The 23,063-nt window shown below is 45.6% G+C and overlaps 2 protein-coding genes across 3 annotated transcripts in view; one reads left to right on the top strand and one right to left on the bottom strand.

Moving 5' to 3' along the window:
- Window positions 1-16,715, bottom strand: part of C2CD2L (C2CD2 like) — a 49,798-nt gene extending 33,083 nt beyond the window's left edge. Inside the window, exons 1-4 of the mRNA XM_067470837.1 lie at window positions 16,334-16,715; window positions 3,143-3,238; window positions 2,131-2,250; window positions 181-291 (exon numbers count right to left, since the gene is read on the bottom strand). Of these exons, the coding sequence (XP_067326938.1) occupies window positions 181-291; window positions 2,131-2,250; window positions 3,143-3,238; window positions 16,334-16,606 (600 nt within the window). The 5' untranslated portion in view covers window positions 16,607-16,715. The remainder of the gene's footprint in view (window positions 1-180; window positions 292-2,130; window positions 2,251-3,142; window positions 3,239-16,333) is intronic.
- A 4,632-nt stretch (window positions 16,716-21,347) lies between these two features.
- The window catches only part of DPAGT1 (dolichyl-phosphate N-acetylglucosaminephosphotransferase 1), a 14,759-nt gene continuing 13,043 nt past the window's right edge, over window positions 21,348-23,063 (top strand). For both annotated transcript variants that reach the window (XM_060787301.2, XM_060787302.2), the window contains exon 1: window positions 21,348-21,613. The gene's annotated coding sequence lies outside the window, so the exon portion shown is untranslated. The remainder of the gene's footprint in view (window positions 21,614-23,063) is intronic.

The following is a 23,063-nucleotide window of genomic DNA, read 5'->3' as shown; positions in this document are numbered from 1 at the left end:
AAACTGTTAAAACTGGGAGTTTTGATTCATCTCTACCTAAACAAGGCAGAGCCTTAGCAACGTGGCAAGGAGCACAGAAAAAGGCACGCTCTGCTACAAGCCTCTGCAAATTGCAAAGGATTTTCAGTACTACCATTTTTGGGGGATCCCTCACAGTTTCCCCTCTCCCTTTCTGCTCACTTCGTGCAACGTGATCCGCGGGGTCACCGAGATGTCCAACTCCGGGCGGTCCTGAAAGGCCCAGGAGACCAGCAGCCCCTCGTCCTGGATTTCCTCCAAACGGATCTCCAGCTGCATCCGGAAAAGAAACAAGACCAACACATCGGCGTCAGTTGGGATTCCCAGGGAACGTCCGTCTCTCTTGCACCTGACTCAGGCACGACGGGCCCACTTTGCCCCTCCCTCCAGGTGTTTTGTTTGTGGTTTTCTCAAGGGGTGTGGCACAATAAATGCAAAACATGCTGTCCGGATGCTCATGGAAAAACACCGGGAAAAGAAGGAACCACTGCACTTTGGATTCCTTGACCTTGAGAAAGTGTTTGATTGGGTTCCCCATGACCTGACCTGGCGAGCACTACGGTCACACGGAATATCAGGAAACAATGTGACATGGATGAAGCTACTAGACAATAGGACAACAAGTATGGTCTGCTATATTTATTTATCATGTCAGGAGCAAACCAAACAGTTGTACTGCATTTTCAACAAATAAACAAACAAACAAAACACGAAGTTTGCAAGCTTGGTAGTTGATTAAATGTCCTTTGACCAGTATCTGGCCTCTGGTGGTCCATGGTAAGAAGGTCCTCCATTGTGCATGTGGCAGGGCTCAGGGTGCATTGCAGCAGGTGGTCAGTGGTCTGCTCTTCTCTGCACTCGCATGTCGAGGATTCCACTCTGTAGCCCCATTTCTTGAGGTTGGCTCTGCTTCTCGTGGTGCCAGAGTGCAGTCTGTTCAGCGCCTTCCAAGTTGCCCAGTCTTCTGTGTGCCCAGGGGGGAGTCTCTCATTTGGTATCAGCCATTGATTGAGGTTCTGGGTTTGAGCCTGCCACTTTTGGACTCTCGCTTGCTGAGGTGTTCCAGCGAGTGTCTCTGTAGATCTTAGAAAACTATTTCTAGATTTAAGTCGTTGACGTGCTGGCTGATACCCAAACAGGGGATGCGCTGGAGATGTCTCTGCCTTGGTCCTTTCACTATTGGCTGCTCCTTCCCGGCGGATGTCAGGTGGTGCAATATCAGCTAAGCAGTGTAATTTCTCCAGTGGTTTAGGGCGCAGACACCCCATGATAATGTGGCATGTCTCATTAAGAGCCACATCCCCTGTTTTAGCGTGGTGAGATGTGTTCCACACTGGGCATGCATACTCAGCAGCAGAGTAGCACAGTGCAAGGGCAGATGTCTTCATTGTATCTGGTTGTGACCCCCAGGTTGTGCCAGTCAGCTTTCGTATGATATTGTTTCTTGCGCCCACTTGTTGCTTGAAGTTCAGGCAGTGCTTCTTGTAGGTCAGAGCACGGTCCAGAGTGACTCCCAGGTATTTGGGTGCGCTGCAGTGCTCCAGTGGGATTCCTTCCTTCCCAGGTGATCTTCAGAGCTCGGGATGCTTGTCTGTTCTTGAGATGAAAGGCACATGTCTGTTCAGCACAAGTTGTGACCCTATACCCTATTTGGCCTTGCGACTGACCAGGAAGACCTCTGTCTTGTCTAGATTCAACTTCGATTTGCTTGCCCTCATCCAGACCGTTACAGCTGCCAAGCACCGGTTCAGGACCTGGATAGCCTCCTTCGCATCTGATTGCTAGAGTTGGATGTCATCTGCATACAGATGGCATCGAACTCCAAAACTCCGAGAGTTTCATCCATGTTACTTAGTCTCCTGATATTCCGCGTCACCATGGTCAACATTACTATCCTTACATGCATCCATCCCTATCTATTTATCTCTCTGTCAGGAACTGTGGGAGTTGAAGTCCAAAACACTGATCTAACTGCAAGCCGACAGCAACAGGATAGAGTAATTATCCAATCAGAATGCATAACGAGGCAGAGAAACTAACCAAAGGCGGGACCAGAGATGGGAAAAACAGGAGGGAGACCCCTAAGCCGCCCTTGACCCACTCCTCCGTTACCTGGGCCCGAAACACAGCCAGAATGACCTGGTAGGTGTCCATGGAAACAGCGGCCGGACTCTGCTGAGTGACCGAGATGGGGAACTGGACGCTGTCGGTGGAGAGGTCGCAGCGGAAGGTCTGGAAAAGGGAAAAAGAGGGTCAAGGCAACCCCAACGCACAGGAGAGGAAGGAGCCTTCTCTGCACCCCCCTCCTCCTTAGGGGGCAGGGTCAAGGAATCAATGCAAATGCAACACAATATGCAAATGCACCAAGCTATGTTAATTAGCACAATCACGTCGTTTGCAAAAGGTCCGCCTTTGGCATTCTAGCATTCCTAGTTTGAAAGTAGGAGACTCCAGTGGGTTAAACCCTTGTGCCGGCAGGACTGAAGGTTCGAATCCAGGGAGAGCGTGGTTGAGTTCCCTCTGTCAGCTCCAGCTGACTTAAGAGAAGCCTCCCACAAGGATTGCAAAACATCTGGGTTGCTTCTTCTTCCAGGTCTCGTAAATGCAATGGGTTAAACCCTTATGACTGCAGGACTGAAGGTTTGAATCCTGGGACAATGTGGATGAGCTCCCTCTGTCAGCTCCAGCTGACATAAGAGAAGCTTCCCACAAGGATGGCAAAACATCTGGGCTTCTTCCTTCTTCCAGGTCTCGTAAACGCAATGGGTTAAACCCTTGTGCCAGCAGGATTGAAGGTTTGAATTTGGGGAGAGTGCGGATGAGCTCCCTCTGTCAGCTCCAGCTGATGTAAGAGAAGCCTCCCACAAGGATGGCAAAACATCAAAACATCTGGGTCTTCTTCTTCCAGGTCTCATATGTGTGCAAATGCAATGGAAACTTAGGTTGGGTGAGAAAGGCCCCTCTGGTCATGTGCAGAGCGCCACTCTCACAGGCCTCGCATTTGGAGAGAGGCACAGGTGAGTTCAGGTACTGCGTTCAACGTTTGGAAATAGAAATGACCCAAGAAGAAGGCTCAGAACTTGGCCCATTGAGTCCAACAGAAGTGCAGGAGGCCCCCACTCACCATGCTGCGGTCCGAGCGATTCGTGCAGATCAGCTGGTTGATGGTCACTGTGGGCAGTTGCTGAGGGCTCTCCTCAAAGCCGATCTGGATAAAACTCTAAAGGAGGGAGAGAAAAACAACATAGTCGAAAGCTTTCATGGCTGGAATTACTGGGTTTTTGTAGGTTTTTTGGGCTATATGGCCATGTTCTAGAAGCATTCTCTCCTGATGTTTCGCCTGCATCTATGGCAAGCATCCTCCGGATGCTTGCCATAGATGCAGGCGAAACGTCAGGAGAGAATGCTTCTAGAACATGGCCATATAGCCCAAAAAACCTACAAAAACCCAGCAACAATGACAATAATAAAATAATAACAACTGGAAGGAAGAGTGAGTGCAAAGCCCAGCAGGTGAGGCTCGGGTGGAGGAGGAAGGAGGCGGCCTTGCGCTCAACACGCGCAGCAGAGTTCGCTCCCCTTTCCCAAGCGCACTCCTCCTCCTCCTCGCAGGGCTATTCAAGCGCCAGATCCGTAGGCTGGTCCCGGCAGGCCAGTTCTGCACAGAAAGCCCAGGTTGCTATGGGAGCCTCGGCTGGAATGCTACCTGGAGGCTCAAGGGCAAGAGGAAGGAAGGGAGGAAGGGAGGGAGGAAAGAGAAAGAAAGAGGGAGGAAGGGAAGAAGGAAGGAAGAGAAGGAGGGAGGAAAGGCAAAAGAAGGCAAAGGAAGAGGAAAGAGAAGAGAAGAAAAAGGAAGGAAAGAAGGAAGGAAGGAAAAGAGGAAAGGCAAGGAAAGAGAAGAGAAAGAGGGAGAGAGGAAGGAAAGAAGGGAGGGAGGAAAGAAGGAAAGATAGAAGGAAGGAAAGAAGGAAGACAGAGAGGAGGAGGAAAGAAAGACAAGGAGGAAGAAGGAAGAGGAAGGAAGGGAAAAAAGAAGGGAGGGAGGGAGGGAGGAGGAAGAGAGGGGGAGGAAAGAAAGAAAATGGAAGGAAGGAAGGTGGGAGGAAGGAAGAGAGGAAAGAAGAAAGGAAAAAAGGAATGGAGGGGGGAGGGAGGGAAGGCAAAGGAAGGGGAGGAAAGAGAAGAGAAAGAGGGAGAGAGGAAGGAAAGAAGGGAGGAAGGAAAGAAGGAAGACAGAGAGGGGGAGGAAAGAAAGACAAGAAGGAAGAAGGAAGGGAAGAAGGAAGGAAGAGAAAAAAGAAGGGAGGGAGGGAGGGAGGGAGGAGGAAGAGAGGGGGAGGAAAGAAAGAAAATGGAAGGAAGGAAGGTGGGAGGAAGGAAGAGAGAAAAGAAGAAAGGAAAAAAGGAAGGGAGGGGGGAGGGAGGAAAGGCAAAGGAAGGGGAGGAAAGAGAAGAGAAAGAGGGAGAAAGGAAGGAAAGAAGGGAGGGAGGAAATTAGGAAGTCATGACAAAGGAAGGAAGAGAGGGAGGGAGGGAGGAAAGAAGGAAGGAAAGACTGAAGGAAGGTAGGAAGAGAGGGAGGGAGGAAAGACAAGAAAGAAGAAAGAAGAAAGAAAGGAAGGAAGGAAGGGGAAAAGGATAGAAGGGAGAGAGGAAAGAAAGAAAAGAAAGTCGGACGGAAGGAAGGAAAGAAGGAAGGAAAAAAAGAGGATGGAAGGAAGGGTGGGAAGGGAGGGAAGAAAGAAGGAAGGGAGGGAAGAAGGAAAGAAGGGAGGGAGGGAGGGAGGGAGGGAAAAGAAGAGAGGGCGGAGGAAAGAAAGAAAAGAAAGATGGACAGAAGGAAGGAAAGAAGGAAGAAAAAAGGAATGAAGGAAGGGAGGAAAGAAGGAAGAGAGGGCAGGGGAAAGAAAAAAAAAGAAATGGAAGGAAAGAAGGAAGGAAAAAAGGGGGGGAAAGAAGGAAAGAAAAGAGGATGGAAGGAAGGGTAGGGAGGGAGGAAAGAAGGAAGGGAGGGAGGGAAGACAAGAAAGAAGGAAGGGAAGAAGGAAGGAAGGAAGGGAGCGCGGAGGAAAGAAAGAAAAGAAAGATGGATGGATGGGTGGAAGGAAGGAAAAGAGGAAGGGAGGGAAGGCGTAAGGAAGAGAGTGAGAGGAAGGAAGGAAGGAAATAAAGATTGCAGATAATGTGGTTTTATAGTTGTAATTGCAATGTTTTATATGATTGAATGCTCTTCATCTTGTTTACATTTTTAATTGAAATGTTTATGTAATGGCATATTGGATGTATATTGTTTTGAAGGCATTGAATTATGTGCTGTAAACCGCCTTGAGTCCCCTTCGGGGTCGAGAAAGGTGGGATATAAATAGAGTAAATAAATAAAATGAAGGAAGGAAGGAAGGAAGGAAGGGAGGGAGGGAGGAAGGGAGGAAGATAGGAAGAGAGAGAGGAAGAGAGGAAGGAAGGAAGGAAGAGAGGAAGAGAGAGAGGAAAAGAGGAAGGAAGGAAGGAAGGAAGGAAGGAAGGAAGGAAGGAAGGAAAGAAGGAAGGAAGGGAGGGAGGGAGGGAGGGAGGGAGGGAGAGAGAAAAAGAGAGGGGAAGAGAGGAAGGAAGGAAGAGAGAGACGAAAAGAGGAAGGAAGGAAGGAAGGAAGGAAGGAAGGAAGGAAGGAAGGAAGGGAGGGAGGGAGGGAGAGAGGAAGAGAGAGAGGAAGAGAGGAAGGCAGGAAGGAAGGAAGGAAGGAAGGGAAAGAAGGGGGCTGTTGGCCACTTCAAAGGCTATTGTTAACGAAGACCTGCCCTGCGCCATGCATGTTAGTGAAGAAGACCCAGTAGAGATTGTTATTGTTATTGGAGACTTTGAAGGAACCAACCATTGAATGGAAATCTGCTGGTGACTTTTGACTTTGTCTAAACTAAAGCATTCCAACCTATAGCATCATTTGCATCTGGTTTGCTAATTGCAGAGACAGATTCCATCAAGTAGACTCTTCATGCAGCTCCCAGGGTTCCTTGAGCCAGGGCCCTTCAAGTGGGGCCAAGCTGCATTCGTTCCTCAGTGGAGATGCAACTTGGAGTAGAGGAAGGGTCTCTCTAAATGGGAGAGGAGGAACGTATCTCAACCTCATTCTCAACAGGAGACGCAGCTTGGAGCAAGGCCGATTTGGAAATGCCTGGGAACTTTGCAGAAAGTCAAGGGAGGGTGGGTGCTGTTTGCCAAGCCCCCCCATATTACGAAAGCAAAACACTTGCGTCCTTCCCTCCTCCCCGTCCCAGCTTTCTGGCTTCTCCACCATCCAAATGGCTAAGAGGGGAAAACCGTGACATCATCAGAAGGGACTAAAAATAACCCCGTGACTGTCCAGAGGGGAGACGAGTTGCTTCCAAAATAATGCAAATACTCGTAATAATCAACAAAGGAAAAGAGCATCATCGCAAAAAGGATGGGTACGATTATCATTGGGATGCAAGCCATGGGGTTTAGAAGGCAATGGGTTCTCCGTCTCAAACACAAGGGAAGCACAAGCCGGAAAGGAGTTGGTCTGGCTCCCCAAAAGTGGCTGGACTGCAACTCCCATCATCCCCATGAGCCACTATGCAAGGAAACATATGCAGGAAGGCTTGGTCAGCCATGCAGCATTGCTTTTTAGGAGATAAGGCAAGATACTGAATGATCGCTCCAGCAGCAAAAGTAATACAAGCTGTTCCTGAGTTACAAACATCCGACTTATGAATGATTCGTAGTTAAGAACATGGTTGAGACAACAGGAAGTGAGAGGAATCTTATATTATATTATATTATAATTATTATTATTATTATTATTATTATTATTATTATTATGTGATAATATGAGCCCCCGGTGGCGCAGTGGGTTAAAGCGCTGAGCTGCTGAGCTTGTTGATCGAAAGGTCGTAGGTTCGATTCCGGGGAGCGGCGTGAGCTTCCGCTGTCAGCCCTAGCTTCTGCCAACCTAGCAGTTCAAAAACATGCAAATGTGAGGAGATCAATAGGTACCGTGCTCTGACCTACAAGAAGCACTGCCTGAACATCAAACAAAAAGTGGGCGCTAGAAACAACATCATACGAAAGCTGACTGGCACAACCTGGGGATCACAACCAGACACAGTGAAGACATCTGCCCTTGCGCTATGCTACTCTGCTGCTGAGTATGCATGCCCAGTGTGGAACACATCTCATCACACTAAAACAGTGGATGTGGCTCTTAATGAGACATGCCGCATTATCACGGGGTGCCTGCGCCCTACACCACTGGAGAAATTACACTGCTTAGCCGGTATTGCACCACCTGACATCCGCCGGGAAGTAGCAGCCAATAGTGAAAGGACCAAGGCAGAGACATCTCCAGCCCATCCCCTGCCAGCACGTCAACGACTTAAATCAAGACATAGTTTTCTTAGATCTACAGAGACACTCGCTGGAACACCCCAGCAAGCGAGAGTCCAAAAGTGGCAGGCCCAAACCCAGCACCTCAATTCATGGGTGATACCAGATGAGAGACTCCCCCCTGGGCACTCAGAAGACTGGGCGACTTGGAAGGCGCTGAACAGATTGCGCTCTGGCACCACGAGATGCAGAGCCAATCTTAAGAAATGGGGCTACAGGGTGGAATCCTCGGCATGCGAGTGTGGAGAAGAGTAAACCACTGACCACCTGCTGCAATGCACCCTGAGCCCTGCCACATGCACGATGGAGGACCTTCTTGCAGCAACCCCAGAGGCACTCCAAGTGGCCAGATACTGGTCAAAGGACATTTAACCAAATACCAAATTTACAAAATCTGTGTGGTTTTTTTTCTTTCTTTTTTTTTTTCTTTTTAATCTCTGTGTTTGTTTTGCTCTGTTAGAATTGTAATACAATGGTTGCTGATGACACGATAAATAAATAAATAGGTACCGCTCCGGTGGGAAGGTAATGGTGCTCCTTGCAGTCATGCTGGCCACATGACCTTGGAGGTGTCTACGGACAACGCTGGCTCTTCGGCTTAGAAATTGAGATGAGCACCACACCCCAGAGCCAGACATGACTGGACTTAATGTCAGGGGACTACCTTTACCTTTTTATGTGATAATATAATAATAACATACTATAATATTATTATCTATTACTAATATTATTATTGTATTATTTTATATATATGCAGGCAGTCTCCATAGATGGCGACACAATAAGATTCTATCAATTGGCGACACCATTGATAGGACCTTAATGACTTAATGTCAGGGGAAAACCTTTACCTTATATTATATATTATTATAGTACACATTAATTAGTATCATTATCTATATAAATAACAATGTAATGTTCGTTTGTGGAATTAACATAACTCAAAAACCACTGGATGAATTGACACCAAATTTGGACACGAGACACCTCTCAGGCCAACGAGGGACCATCACTCAGAAAAACACTGAAAACACAGCAAAAAACCCTTTAAAAGCCAAAAAACAAAAAATACATTACTACACATGCGCAAAACAACACATATACACAAATATATACACATGCATATATGCACACAAAACACATATACACAAACTGGGCCACAGCAACGCGTGGCACGGGTATTATAGTATTATATAGTATTACTAGCTGTCCCCTGTCACGCGTTGCTGTGGCCTGCATGGGGGTTCTGTGTGGGAGGTTTGGCCCAATTCTATCGTTGGTGGGATTCAGAATGCTTTTTGATTGTAGGTGAACTATAAATCCCAGTAAGTACAACTCGCACATGTCAAGATTCTATTTTCCCCAAACTCCATCAGTGTTCACATTTGGACATATTGATTATTCGTGTAAAGTTTGGTGCAGATCCATCATTGTTTGAGTCCACAGGGATCTCTGGATGTAGGTGAACTACAACTCCCAAACTCAAGATCAATGCCCACCAAACCCTTCCAGTATTTACTGTTGGTCATGGGAGAACTGTGTGCCAAGTTTGGTCCAATTCTATTGTTGGTGGGGTTCAGAATGCTCTTTGATTGTAGTTGAACTATAAATCCCAGCAACTACAACTCCCAAATGTCAAGGTCTATTTTCCTCAAACTCCATCTGTGTTCCTATTTAGGAGTATTGAGTGCTTGTGCCAAGTTTGGTCCAGATCCATCATTGTTTGAGTCCACAGTGGTCTCTGGATATAGGTGAACTACAACTCCCAAACTCAAGGTCAATGCCCACCAAGCCCTTCCAGTGTGTTCTGTTGGTCGTGGAAGTCCTGTGTGCTAAGTTTGGCCCAATTCCATCATTGGTGGAGTTCAGAATGCTCTTTGATTTTAAGTAAACTATAAATCCCAGCAACTACAACTCCCAAATGACAAAATCAATTTTTTTGAGTGGAGGACATAAATTGGACTGTTAGGTGTCTTGGTGTCAATTCCCCCAGTGGTTTATGATGTCTGATGGTAGCACGAACTAACATTATATTTTTATTTATATAGATTGGTATTATTATATTATAAGTATATTATATTATTATTATATTATTATTTATTTATTATTTATTATTACACTTGTATACCGCTAATATCTCAGCCTAAGTCGGCGACTCATTGCGGTTTACAACATCTAAAACAACAATATTCAATTTAAAAACATAAAAACACATATAAAATATTATCATGTTGTAAGTTTTATTACAAATATAAAACATTATAAAATATTATAACATAAAATTATATTATACAAATATAAAATATATATTAATATATTATATATATAAATATAAATATAATATAAAATATAAAATATATAATATATATATTATATTATACAAATATAAAATATTATCATGTTGTAAGTTTTATTACATTATATTTTATATTATTAGTATTTTATTATGTGCTATTCTACATTGTTGTTTTATTATTTTATACATATACAGGTCATCCTCGAGTAACAAACATCCGACTTACGAATAACTCCTAGTTAAGAATGGAGCTGAGCCAACAGGAAGTCCGTAGTTTGGACTCAGCGCTGACGCTTGAAGTGCAGATCTCGGCGGTGGCCGGGAGAACCTTCGCACAATTAAAACACGTGCACCAACTGCGACCATACCTCGTGAAGTCTGACTTGACTATGGTGGTCCATGCCTTAGTTACCTCTAGACTGGATTACTGCAATGCACTCTATGTGGGGCTACCCTTGAAGACGGGCCGGAAATTACAACTTGTCCAACGGTCGGCAGCCAGATTAATAACTGGGGCGACTTACAGGGAGCGGTCAACCCCCCTGTTTAAGGAGCTCCGTTGGCTACCGTTCATTTTCCCAATTCAAGGTACAGGTTCTTACCTATAAAGCCCTAAATGGTTTGGGACCCGCCTACTTTCGTGACCGCATCTCTCTCCATGAACCAGCCCAAACCCTTCGATCTTTGGGCAAGGCCCTCCTTTCGCCCTTGCCAGTCTCTCAAGCTCGCCTTGTAGGTACAAGGGAGAGAGCCTTCTCCTCTGTAACGCCCCCAACTCTGGAACTCACTGCCCGGAGAGATCAGGAAAGTCCCTACTTTGGAAACCTTTTAAAAGGATCTCAAGACCTGCCTCTACCGTTGCACTTTTGGAGAGTAGTCACCTAACCTTAAACTAGGGACAGTATGGAACGCACCTCACCACGCAAAAACAGTGAATGTGGCTCTTAATGAGACATCCCGCTTTATCATGGGGTGTCTGCGCCCTACACCACTGGAGAAATTACACTGCTTAGTCGGTATTGCACCACCTGACATCCACTGGGAAGTAGCAGCCAATAGTGAAAGGACCAAGGCAGTGACATCTCCAGCTCATCCCCTGTTTGGGTATCAGCCAGCACGTCAACTACTTAAATCTAGAAATAGTTTTCTTAGATCTACAGAGACACTCGCTGGAACACCCCAGCAAGCGAGAGTCCAAAAGTGGCAGGCTCAAACCCAGAACCTCAACCAATGGCTGATACTAAATGAGAGACTCCCCCCTGGGCACACAGAAGAAGACTGGGCGACTTGGAAGGCGCTGAACAGACTGCACTCTGGTACCACAAGATGCAGAGCCAACCTTCAGAAATGGGGCCACAAAGTGGAATCCTCGACATGCGAGTGCAGAGAGGAGCAGACCACTGACCACCTGCTGCAATGCAACCTGAACCCCGCCACATGCACAATGGAGGACCTTCTTGCGGCAACACTAGAGGCACTCCAAGGGGCCAGAGACTGGTCAAAGGACATTTAATCAACTACCAAGCTTGCAAATTTTGTGTTTTGTCTGTTTGTCTGTGTTCTGTCAAAAATGTAATACAACTGTTTGGTTGCCTGACATGATAAATAAATAAATAAATATTATTATATTCTTATTTTATATTTATTCCTGACTGTCAGAGGGGGGCTGGACTGGATGGCCTTTGGGGGCCCCTCCCAAACCTAGGATAATATACCTATCTCTCACACACATATACATATTTATTACACAGGAAATCCCCCAATGTATTGACTGGCTTGCCGTGCCCTCGCACTGACCGAAGGTCATCTGAGGCTCCAAAGGTCAGCCTTGTTGCTATGAATTGATGCTGGGAACTCCCTTCCAGAGTTCATCTCCTTTGGGCCTCCCAAGGAAAAGGAAAGGAAAAGGAGTATTTCCATACATTTCATAGAATCCTAGAATCAAAGAGTTGGAAGAGACCTCCTGGGCCATCATCCAGTCCACCCCCATTCTGCCAAGAAGCAGGAATATTGCATTCAAATCACCCCTGACAAATGGCCATCCAGCCTCTGTTTAAAAGCTTCCAAAGAAGGAGCCTCCACCACACTCCCTCCGGGGCAGAGAGTTCCACTGCTGAACGGCTCTCACAGTCAGGAAGTTCTTCCTTGTGTTCAGATGGAATCTCCTCTCTTGTAGTTTGAAGCCATGGCTCCATTGCGTCCTAGTCTCCAGGGAAGCAGAAAACAAGCTTGCTCCCTCCTCCTCCTCCCTGTGGCTTCCTCTCACATATTTATACATGGCTATCATATCTCCTCTCATCCTTCTCTTCTTCAGGCTAAGCATTCCCAGCTCTTTAAGCCACTCCTCATAAGGCTTGTTCTCCAGACCCTTGATCATTTCTAGAGGCATCCTTTATTCCATTTGTATGGAATGGGAAATAGTGCATTTTCTCAAACCCTGGAGCATAAATGCACCTTAAAAGCCATGGGATATGGGATTTGGATGCCTTCAAAGCTCTAAAGAGGGCTGGCGCCTGGCCAAAAACTCCATAGCATAGCATTGAGGTCACAAGTGGAGTCAAACTGTGTTAACTTTGCAGTGTAGATGCATGAGAACAGAAGGCAGGCGTCAAACGGGTCAATTAGTGCTAGTGCACTGTATTTATATTCTTAATCATTTTACTATATTATAATTATGATATTACTATTATATTAACATAATACAAAATATAAATAAAATATTATTAATCCTAGTATGTTATATGAGTATTATTATTATTATCATGATATTACATTATTTTATGTTGTTATTATTATTTATTCAAACGCTTTGGGGCAAAAGCCAAGCCAAAGAGGCAGATCTCCTTCTGGGTTTGGCTTGGTCAAACAAAGGAGGCCTGCGTTTGCCCAGGGAGTGGTCGGTATGCAGCCACCGGTCTCACTCTCTTGGCCGCCGAGGAAAGGGGAAGGAGCCAAGGGGTTGCCCCAAATCAAGGCTGGGATCGCCCTGCAGAGGCCCACCAAGTATGGAGGGACCCCCTTCCAGCAGCAACGTGGACACAGCTCACAGAAGCACAAAGTCAACGAACAGCTCAATAGAGAGAGGGAGGCACACTAGCCTGGACCTTAGGAGCATAGAGTTGGGAAGAGACCTCCAAGGGGCATCTAGTCCAACCCTGTTCTGCCTCTGAGGGAGGGAGGGAGGGAGGAAGGAAGGAAAGGCAAGAGAAAAGACAACAAAACATAGGAATGGAAGGAAACAGAAGAGAAAGAAGGAATGTCAGAAAGAAGGAAGGAAGGAAGGGAGGAAGGGAGGGAAGAAGGAAGGAAGGGAAGAAGGAAGGAAGGAAGGAAGGAAAGGCAAGAGAAAAGACAACAAAACATAGGAATGGAAGGAAACAGAAGAGAAAGAAGGAATGTCAGAAGGAAGGGAGGAAGGAAGGGCGGGAGGAGAAAAAGTGTGAGAAGGAAGGAAGGATGGGATGAAGGGAGAAAGGAAGGAAAGGAAGTAAAAAAGGAAAGATGGAAGGGAGGGCAAGACACGGGCTGAAAAGGAAGGACGGAAGGAAGAAAGGAGAAAAAGTGTGGGAAGGAAGGAAGGGAAGAAGGGAGGAAGAAAGGAAGGGCAAGAGAAAAGACAACAAAACATAGGAATGGAAGGAAACAGAAGAGAAAGAAGGAATGTCAGAAAGAAGGAAGGAAGGAAGGAAGGAAGGAAGAAAGGAAGGAATGCCAGAAGGAAGGGATGCCAGAAGGAAGGAAGGACGGGCAAAGAAAAGAAGGCAAAACATAGGAGTGGAAGGAAAGAGAAGAGAAAGAAGAAACGCCAAGGAAGAGAAAGAGAAGAGGAGAAGGAAGGCAAGAGAAAAGAAGTGAAGAATGATGAGAAAGAAAAAGGATGGAAGGAAGGGAAGAAGGGCAACAAGAAAAAAGAAGGAATTAATAAAGGAAAGGGAGGGGAAAGAAAAGAAAGGAAAAGGATGGAAGGATGGATGGAAGGAAGGAAGGAAGGGAAGGAGGACGACAAGTCATAGAAGTAAAGAATGAAGGAAAGGGAGGGGAAGAGAAGAGAAAGAAAAAGGAAGGAAGGGCAAAGGAAAAGAAGGGAAAGTATTGGATGGGAAAGGAAGAGAAAGAAGGAATGGAAGAGAAGAGAAAGAGAAGAGGGAAGGCAGGAGAAAAGAAGTAAAAAATGACGAGAGAAAAAGGGAAGAAGGAAGGGAAGAAGGACGAGAAGAGAAAAGATGTAAAGAATGAAGGAAGGGGAGAAAAAGAGAAGAGAAAAGGGTGGAAGGATGGAGGGAAGGAAGGCAAAGAGAAAAAAGGGAAAGGAAGGGAAGAGAGGAGGGAGGAGGGAAGGAGGGCAAGGGAGGAAGAGCAAGGGAAAAGAAGGCAAAGTAAAGGAAGGGGAGGAAAAAGGGCAAGGGAAGAGAAAGAGAAGGAGGAGGAAGGGCAAGAGAAAAGAAGGCAACACATGGGAAGGAAGGAAGGAGGGAGGGAAGGAGGGATGAAGAGGATGAAGAAGGAAAGGAAGGGAAGCAAAGAAGGAAGAAATGAAGGACCAGTGGTGAGAATGCAAAGGAAAGAAAGGGGAAGGAAGTAAAGAAGGATGAAGAAAGAGGATGAAGAAGGAAAGGAAGGAAGTAAAGAAGGAAGGGAGTAAAGAAGAGCAACAGGTGAGAATGCAGAGGAAAGAAGAAAGAAAGAAAGAAAGGAAGGAGAGGATGGAAGGAAGTGTAAGAGGTAGGAAGGAAGGGGAAAGAGTGCAAAGAGTGCTCCCTTTGCCCCTGGCTCACCCCTTGGCGATGAAATGTGAAGGAAGGAAGGGTAAAAAGGGAGGAAGGAGAGAAGGAGGGGATGAAAGAGGAAAGGAAGGAAGGGAAGTAAAAAAGGAAAGATGGAAGGAAGGGCAAGAGAAGGGACTGGAAAGGACGGAAGGAAGGAAGGAGTAAAAATATGAAAAGGAAGGAAGGGAAAGGGGAGGAAGGAGAGAAGGAAGGAGAGGAAGTAAAAAAAGGGGGAAGATGGAAGAAAGAAGAGAAGGGAATGAGGTAAGACTGCAAAGGAAAGGAAGGGAAGGAAAGATGGATTGGAAGGGCAAGAGGTGAGAATGCAAAGAGACAGAAGGAAGGAAGGAAAGGAGGAAAGGCAAAAAGGAAAAGTGATGGAAGGAAGGAATGAAGGAGGAGATGAAGGAGGAAAGGAAGGAAAGGAAGTAAAAAAGGAAGGATGGAAGTGAGTGCAAGAGAAGGGGCTGAAAAGGAAGGAAGGGAGAAAGGAAGGAGAGGAAGCAAAAAAGGAAAGAAGGGAGGAAGGGCAAGAGAAAGGGCTGGAAAGGAAGGAAGGAGAAAAAGTGTGAGAAGGAAGGAAGGGATGAAGAAAGGAAAGGAATTTTAAAAAAAGGAAAGAAGGGAGAGAAGGGCAAGAGGTGAGAATGCAAAGAGAAGGAAGGAAAAGAGGAAAGGCAAAAGAAGGAAAGTGATGGAAGGAAGGAAGGAAAAAGGAAGGAAGGAAGGAAAGAAGGAAGGAAGGAAGGAAGGAGGGGATGAAGGAGGAAAGGAAGTAAAAAAGGAAAGTTGGAAGTGAGGGCAAGAGAAGGGGCTGAAAAGGAAGGAAGGAAGGAGAAAAAGTGAGAAGGAAGGATGGAAGGAAGTTAAAAAAAGGAAAGAAGGGAGAGAAGGGCAAGAGGTGAGAATGCAAAGAGAAGGAAAGGCAAAAGAAGGAGAAGTGATGGAAGGAAGAACGGAGGAAGGAAGGAGAAAAAGTGTGAGAAGGAAAGAAGGAAGGAAGGAAGGAAAGGCAAAAGAAGGAAAGTGATGGAAGGAAGAAGGGAGGAAGGAAGAAAGGAAAGGCAAGAGGCGAGACTGTAAAGGGAAGGAAGGGAAGTAGAGAAGGGAAGACGGAAGGGCAAGAGAAGGGACTGAACAGGAGAACAGGAAGGAAGGGGAAAAGGGAGGAAGGGGAGAAGGAAGAAGAGGATGAAGGAGGAAAGGAAGGAAGGAAGGGAAGTAAAGGAGGAAGGAGAGTAGGGCAACAGGCGAGACTGCAAAGGGAAGGAAGGAAGGAAAGGAGGAAAGGCAAAAGAAGGAAAGTGATGGAAGGAAGGAAGAAGGGAGGAAGGAAGAAAGAAAGGGCAAGAGGTATGAATGCAAAGGGAAGGAAGGGAAGTAGAGAAGGAAAGATGGAAGGAAGGGCAAGGGACTGAAAAGGGAGGAAGGGAAAAAGGGAGGAAGGGGAGAAGGAAGGATGGAGGAAAGGAAGGAAGGGAAGTAAAGGAGGAAGGAGAGAAGGGCAAGAGGCGAGACTGCAAAGAGAAGGAAGGAAAGGAGGAAAGGCAAAAGAAGAAGTGATGGAAGGAAAGAAGAAGGGAGGAAGGGCAAGAGGCGAGACTGCAAAGGGAAGGAAGGGAAGTAGAGAAGGAAAGATGGAAGGAAGGGCAAGGGACGGAAAAGGAAGGAAGGGGAAGGGGAAAAGGAAGGAGTGGATGAAGGAGGAAGTAAAGGAGGAAAGAAGGAAGGAGAGAAGGGCAAGAGGCGAGACTGCAAAGGGAAGGAAGGGAAGCAAAGATGGAAGGAGGAAGGGAGAGAGAGGGGGGGAGGGCGGAAGTGTTTCCGGGTGCGGGGGTGGGGGGCTGCTCACCCCTCGGCGGTGCTGCTGTGCGGCGCGGAGGGCGGCGGTCCACGCTCGGAGGGCGGCGGCGCGGAGGGGCCGGAGGGCGGCCAGGGCGGCCAGCAGGGCCTCTCCCCCTTCTGCTTCCGCTGCTTCCTTCCGCTTGTCCCGCTTCCCTTTCCCGAGGAGGCGGAAGCGGAGGAGAGGGCGGGCGAGGCGGAGGAGCCAGGCCGCCACGGTGAGGAGCGAGGCGGCGAAGAGCAGCACCAGCGCCGCCCACCACCAGCCCCCCGCCGCCTCCATCGCGCCCGGCAGCCGACTCAGCCACCTGCCCGCCTGCCTCCCAGGAAGGAAGGAAGGAAGGAAGGAGTCGCTTCCGCAAGGGGAAGGAGGAGGGGGCGGGGTCACGCTGGACACGCCCCCTCCCGCGCAATGACGCCGCCTGGACTCCCCTTCCGCCAGGGGCGGAGCCAACCAAGCCACGCCCTCTCCCCGGGACCCTTAAAGGCGCCGCGTCCCTCGCTCTTCCACCGGCACCGCCTTCCCTCCAGGGGGAGGAGCCGCACGAGCCACGCCTCCCTCAGCACCTTAAAGAAGCCGCGTCCCTATTACTGCAAAACACATCATCCGGGTTCTATCGCAGCACAAATGAAACATCACCCATAAACAGCAGGGAGCTTCCTGCTTTCATTAGTAGCAGTAGGATATTATGTTCACATTATATTATTATTCATTGTCACTTATTGGAATTATTATATTACTATTCCATTACTATTATTATTGTTACAACAAACAAGGACATCTAATCACCTCTCAACAAAAGATTGCTCCAGGCACTGCCAGGCCATCAAATGCTAATCAAGGTGGTAAGTTGAAACATTCACACCTAGCTCCAGCAGACAAGAGTCCTTTGTCCCACCCTGGTCCTTCCACAGATATATAAACCCTTTTTCCTATTTCCAACAGACCTCACTACCTCTGAGGATGCTTGCCATAGATGCAGGCGAAACGTCAGGAGAGAATACCTCTAGAACATGGCCATATAGCCCGAAAACGCCCTACAACAACCCAGAGAGGAAACAATCAGGGACAGCTAATCACCTCTCAACAAAAGATCCCCCCAGGCACTAACAAGCCACACATCAGCCAGGCCATCAAATGCTAATCAAGGTGGTCAGTTGAAACATTCCCACCTAGCTCCAAGTTGTGCTGTTCTAATTTTAGAGTTTTTTAATCCTGGTAACCATGAAAATGAACAAAATCTGGCTACCAGTATTAAAAAAAACTCTAAAATTACAACAGCAAAACAACACAGAGGAAACAAACAAGGACATCTAATCACCTCTCAACAAAAGATTGCTCTAGGCACTGCCAGGCCATCAAATGCTAATCAAGGTGGTCAGTTGAAACATTCACACCTAGCTCCAGCAGACAAGAGTTCTTTTTCCCACCCTGGTCATTCCACAGATATATAAACCCTTTTTCCTATTTCCAACAGACCTCACTACCTCTGAGGATGCTTGCCATAGATGCAGGCGAAACGTCAGGAGAGAATACCTCTAGAACATGGCCATATAGCCCGAAAACGCCCTACAACAACCCAGAGAGGAAACAATCAGGGACAGCTAATCACCTCTCAACAAAAGATCCCCCCAGGCACTAACAAGCCACACATCAGCCAGGCCATCAAATGCTAATCAAGGTGGTCAGTTGAAACATTCCCACCTAGCTCCAAGTTGTGCTGTTCTAATTTTAGAGTTTTTTAATCCTGGTAACCATGAAAATGAACAAAATCTGGCTACCAGTATTAAAAAAAACTCTAAAATTACAACAGCAAAACAACACAGAGGAAACAAACAAGGACATCTAATCACCTCTCAACAAAAGATTGCTCTAGGCACTGCCAGGCCATCAAATGCTAATCAAGGTGGTCAGTTGAAACATTCACACCTAGCTCCAGCAGACAAGAGTTCTTTTTCCCACCCTGGTCATTCCACAGATATATAAACCCATTTTCCTAGTTCCAACAGACCTCACTACCTCTGAGGATGCTTGCCATAGATGCAGGCGAATGTCAGGAGAAAATGCCTCTAGAACATGGCCATATGGCCCGGAAAACCTACAACAACCCAAAGCTATTCTGTATTACTATCGAGCCTACAACAACCCAGTGATTCCGGCCATGAAAGCCTTTAACAATACAATAATAATAAACTTTATTTATCTCCCCAAAGGGGACTCGGGGCAGTTAACATGAGGCCCAGCCCAAGAATTACAATACAGCAAAGTAAAATACAGCAAATGGATAATAAAATAAAATTATTTGACAATCAGGGACTTCACCTCTCAACAAAGGTTTGCTCCAGGCACTGCCAGGCAATCAAATGCTGATCAAGGTGGTCAGTTGAAACATTCACACCTAGCTCCAGCAGACAAGAGTCCTTTGTCCCACCCTGGACATTATTACACGGATATAAAAACCCTTTTTCCTAGTTTCAACAGACCTCACTACCTCTGAGGATGCTTGCCATAGATGCAGGCAAAACGTCAGGAGAGAATGCCTCTAGAACATGGCCATATAGCCTGAAAAAACCTACAACAACCCAGTGATTCCAGCCATGAAAGCCTTCGACAATACAAGGTCGGTCGCCTTTGCTGGTGCCTGCCCAAACTACAGTTCCCATCGTGCTGGACCCTTGATCCCAGGGCTCTTCAATTGCAAGCCATCTGCATTTGTCGTTCAGGAAAGGCGCTCTCCGACGTGCTGAAAAGGGGCTTGCTTTCCAGGGATGCTGCTCTTTGGCCTCCACTATATTGTTGCATTTATATTTATATGTTCTATATAATTATTGATGATTGACGATGTAATTGGGCAATGCTTTACAATAAGGAGACGCTAATGATGTTATTTTTATTGCTGTTGTGGTTTATGTAATTGTAATGTTTTGAATTGTGTTGTGATACTATGTATACTATTTTGTTGGAAACTGCCTTGAGTTGCTGATATGGCTGAGAAAAGCGGTAAACAAAGACAGTAAATAAATAAATAAATAATTTACATATTATATATAATTGTTTATATTATATATATAAAGCTCTCTCTCTATATATATATATAATAGTGTACAATAATACTTACTATTAATAAGAATTATTATTAATGTTATTTCATATTTGACAAAGGCTTTCACGGCCGGAATCATAATATGTATGAATTATTTCACATTGGCAATATGTATAAGCATATGTTTATATATTTAATACTATATCTATATATCTATATCTATATCTATCTATCTATCTATCTATATCTATATATATATATATCATCGTTTATATTATGTATAATGTGTATATATAAAACATATATAATGTATAATGTATATATTATAGATATTATGTATATATTATATATAATATATTATATATTTATCTATAATATTATATATATTATAGCTATAATATATAATACATATAACATATTGGTATAAATACTATATATATAATGCTTATATAATATACAATGCATATATTATATACATTATATATAATGTATATTATATATTTTAGACATTATTTATTTATTTATGTATTTACTTTGCTTCTATACTGCTGTATCTCAAGCCCGAAGGCGACTCACGGCGGTTCACAAACAGTAAAAACAGTAGAAACAGCAGTGGTTCCATACAACATATAACAATTGACTTAACACATTATCCATAAATTACCAATAAGCAATTACAATGCACAATTATTACAGAAAACAACAACCGTACCCAACCTTCTCCTCATCCAAGCGTAGTCCAGGTTCGTCGTCCATTGTTCCATTCCTATGTTCCATTACCAGATTGCACTAAATTACTCAAACGCCTGCACAAACATCCAGGTCTTCACCTTTTTGCGCAATACCATTAGAGATGGAGCTAGTCTAATGTCCGTAGGAAGGGCGTTCCACAGCCGAGGAGCCACCACCGAGAAGGCCCTATCTCTCGTCCCCGCCAGCCGAACTTGAGAAGCAGGCGGGATCGAGAGCAGGGTCTCCCCGGAAGATCTCAAACTCCTGGTGGGTTCATAGGCAGAGATGCGGTCAGATAGGTAGCTTGGTCCGGAACCGTTTAGGGCTTTAAAGGCCAATGCCAGCACTTTGAATTCAGCCCGGTAGCAGATCGGTAGCCAGTGGAGTTGGCGCAACAGGGGGGTTGTATGCTCCCTGCGCTCCGCTCCTGTTAGAATCAAGGCTGCCGAGCGTTGGACTAGTTGGAGCTTCCGAGCTGTCTTCAAAGGCAACCCCACGTAGAGAGCGTTGCAGTAGTCTAAACAGGATGTAACCAGAGCATGGACCACCGTGGCCAAGTCAGACTTCCCAAGGTAAATAGATAAATAGATATATTATATATATTATATTTTGTATATATATATATACAATGTATCCATGTGTTTATATTTATACAGTGTATAATTCTTATTTTTCATAAGAACTATTACTAATAATATATTATATAATATATACAATGTATATATTATATATTATATATATTATATATTATATATTATATACATTATATAATGTATATATTATATATTATATATGCAATGTGCTTATGTGTTTATATTTATACAGTGTATAATAATACTTATTTTTCATAAGAATTATTACTAAGAATATATTATATAATATATATAATGTACAATGCATATATTATATACATTATATTTAATGTATATATTATAGATAATATATATACAATGTATCTATGTGTTTATATTTATACAGTGTATAATAATACTTATTTTTCATAAGAATTATTGCTAATAAATATGATTTCCTATTTGTCAAAGGATTCCATGGCCGGAATCATAATAAATAACGCGTGGGATAGGCAGACAAAAAAATCGCCCCCTGTGCCTTTAAATAGATGGCCCCGCCCACAACAGGCGCGCCTCACCCAGCCAATCGGGAACGAGGTGACGTATGCAGAAACTGGCTAGACCCGCGGTCACGTGGGAGCTGCCGGCGCCATCTTTGGTCCGGGCAGCGTTCAATCCGCCGCAGGGCGCTCTTGCCGTCAAAACATACCGAAACCTGGGCAGGGTCCCCGCTGTTGCGCCGTGTGTTCTCGAAAGCAGAACTCTTCGGGCGGGAAAGAGCGCGCGCTTGGGGAAAGACGGCCAAGTGCCAGGGACAAAGATGGCGGGCGAAGAGCGCCTCCCGTGATGCTCCGGGTGTCACAGCGTAAAGCGTCCGGGCGGAAACGCGGAAGTGAAAGCGGTCAGAGAAAGAGAGGTCGGGGCGCTGCTTTGACGGGAGTGGTGAGTGGACGAGGCGCCGAAGCCTAAGGCTATGGGATGCTGGGAGTTGTAGTTGGTCCTGCAATGGGATGCTGGGAGTTGTAGTTAGTTCTGTCATCTGATGCTGGGAGTTGTAGTTGGTCCTGCAATGGGATTCTGGGAGTTGTCGTTAGTTCTGTCATCTGATGCTGGGAGTTGTAGTTGGTCCTGTAATTTGGTGATGGGTTAGCCATGCTTTATGATGCTGGGAGTTGTAGTTGGTCCTGTAATGAGATGTTGGGAGTTGTAGTTGGTCCTGTAATTTGGTGGTGGGTTAGCCATGCTTTATGATGCTGGGAGTTGTAGTTGGTCCTGTAATGAGATGTTGGGAGTTGTAGTTGGTCCTGTAATTTGGTGGTGGGTTAGCCATGCTTTATGATGCTGGGAGTTGTAGTTGGTCCTGTAATGAGATGTTGGGAGTTGTAGTTGGTCCTGTAATTTGGTGGTGGGTTAGCCATGCTTTATGATGCTGGGAGTTGTAGTTGGTCCTGTAATGAGATGTTGGGAGTTGTAGTTGGTCCTGTAATTTGGTGGTGGGTTAGCCATGCTTTATGATGCTGGGAGTTGTAGTTGGTCCTGTAATGAGATGTTGGGAGTTGTAGTTGGTCCTGTAGTTTGGTGGTGGGTTAGCCATGCTTTATGATGCTGGGACTTGTAGTTGGTCCTGTAATGAGATGTTGGGAGTTGTAGTTGGTCCTGCAATTTGGTGGTGGGTTAGCCATGCTTTATGATGCTGGGACTTGTAGTTAGTCCTGTAATGGGATGCTGGGAGTTGTAGTTGGTCCTGTAATGGGATGCTTGGTTAGCCATGTTTTGGGATGCTGGGAGTTGTAGTTGGACTTACAATGAGGTGCTGGGTTAGCCATGCTTTGGGATGCTGGGAGTTGTAGTTAGTCCTGTAATGGGATGCTGGGAGTTGTAGTTGGTCCTGTAATGGGGTGCTTGGTTAGCCATGCTTTGGGATGCTGGATGTTGTAGTTGGTCCTGTAATGGGGGTGCTTGGTTAGCCATGCTTTGGGATGCTGGGAGTTGTAGTTGGAATTGCAATGAGGTGCTGGATTAGTCCTGTAATGGGATGCTGGGAGTTGTAGTTAGTCCTGTAATGGGATGCTGGGAGTTGTAGTTGGTCCTGTAATGAGGTGCTGGATTAGCTATGCTTTGGGATGCTGGGAGTTGTAGTTGGTCCTGTAATGAGGTGCTTGGTTAGCCATGCTTTGGGATGCTGGGAGTTGTAGTTGGTCCTGTAATGGGGTGCTGGGAGTTGTAGTTGGACCTACAGGGCACAAATAATCCAGGTCATGAGCCAAGGGTACAATGCGGCAGCATAAAAGGCCAATGCAATTCTCAGCTGTCTTACTTTAAGTAGAAACATTGAACTATTATCTATATCTATCTATTGAAAGAGAGAGAGAGAGAGAGGATGCGAAAGGGA

The sequence above is a fragment of the Anolis sagrei genome, chromosome 7, assembly GCF_037176765.1.
Source record: "Anolis sagrei isolate rAnoSag1 chromosome 7, rAnoSag1.mat, whole genome shotgun sequence".
In the NCBI taxonomy this organism is placed as follows: Eukaryota; Metazoa; Chordata; class Lepidosauria; order Squamata; family Dactyloidae; genus Anolis; species Anolis sagrei.
Note: the sequence above shows the minus strand (reverse complement) of the source record. Positions and strands in the feature narration are given on the sequence as shown.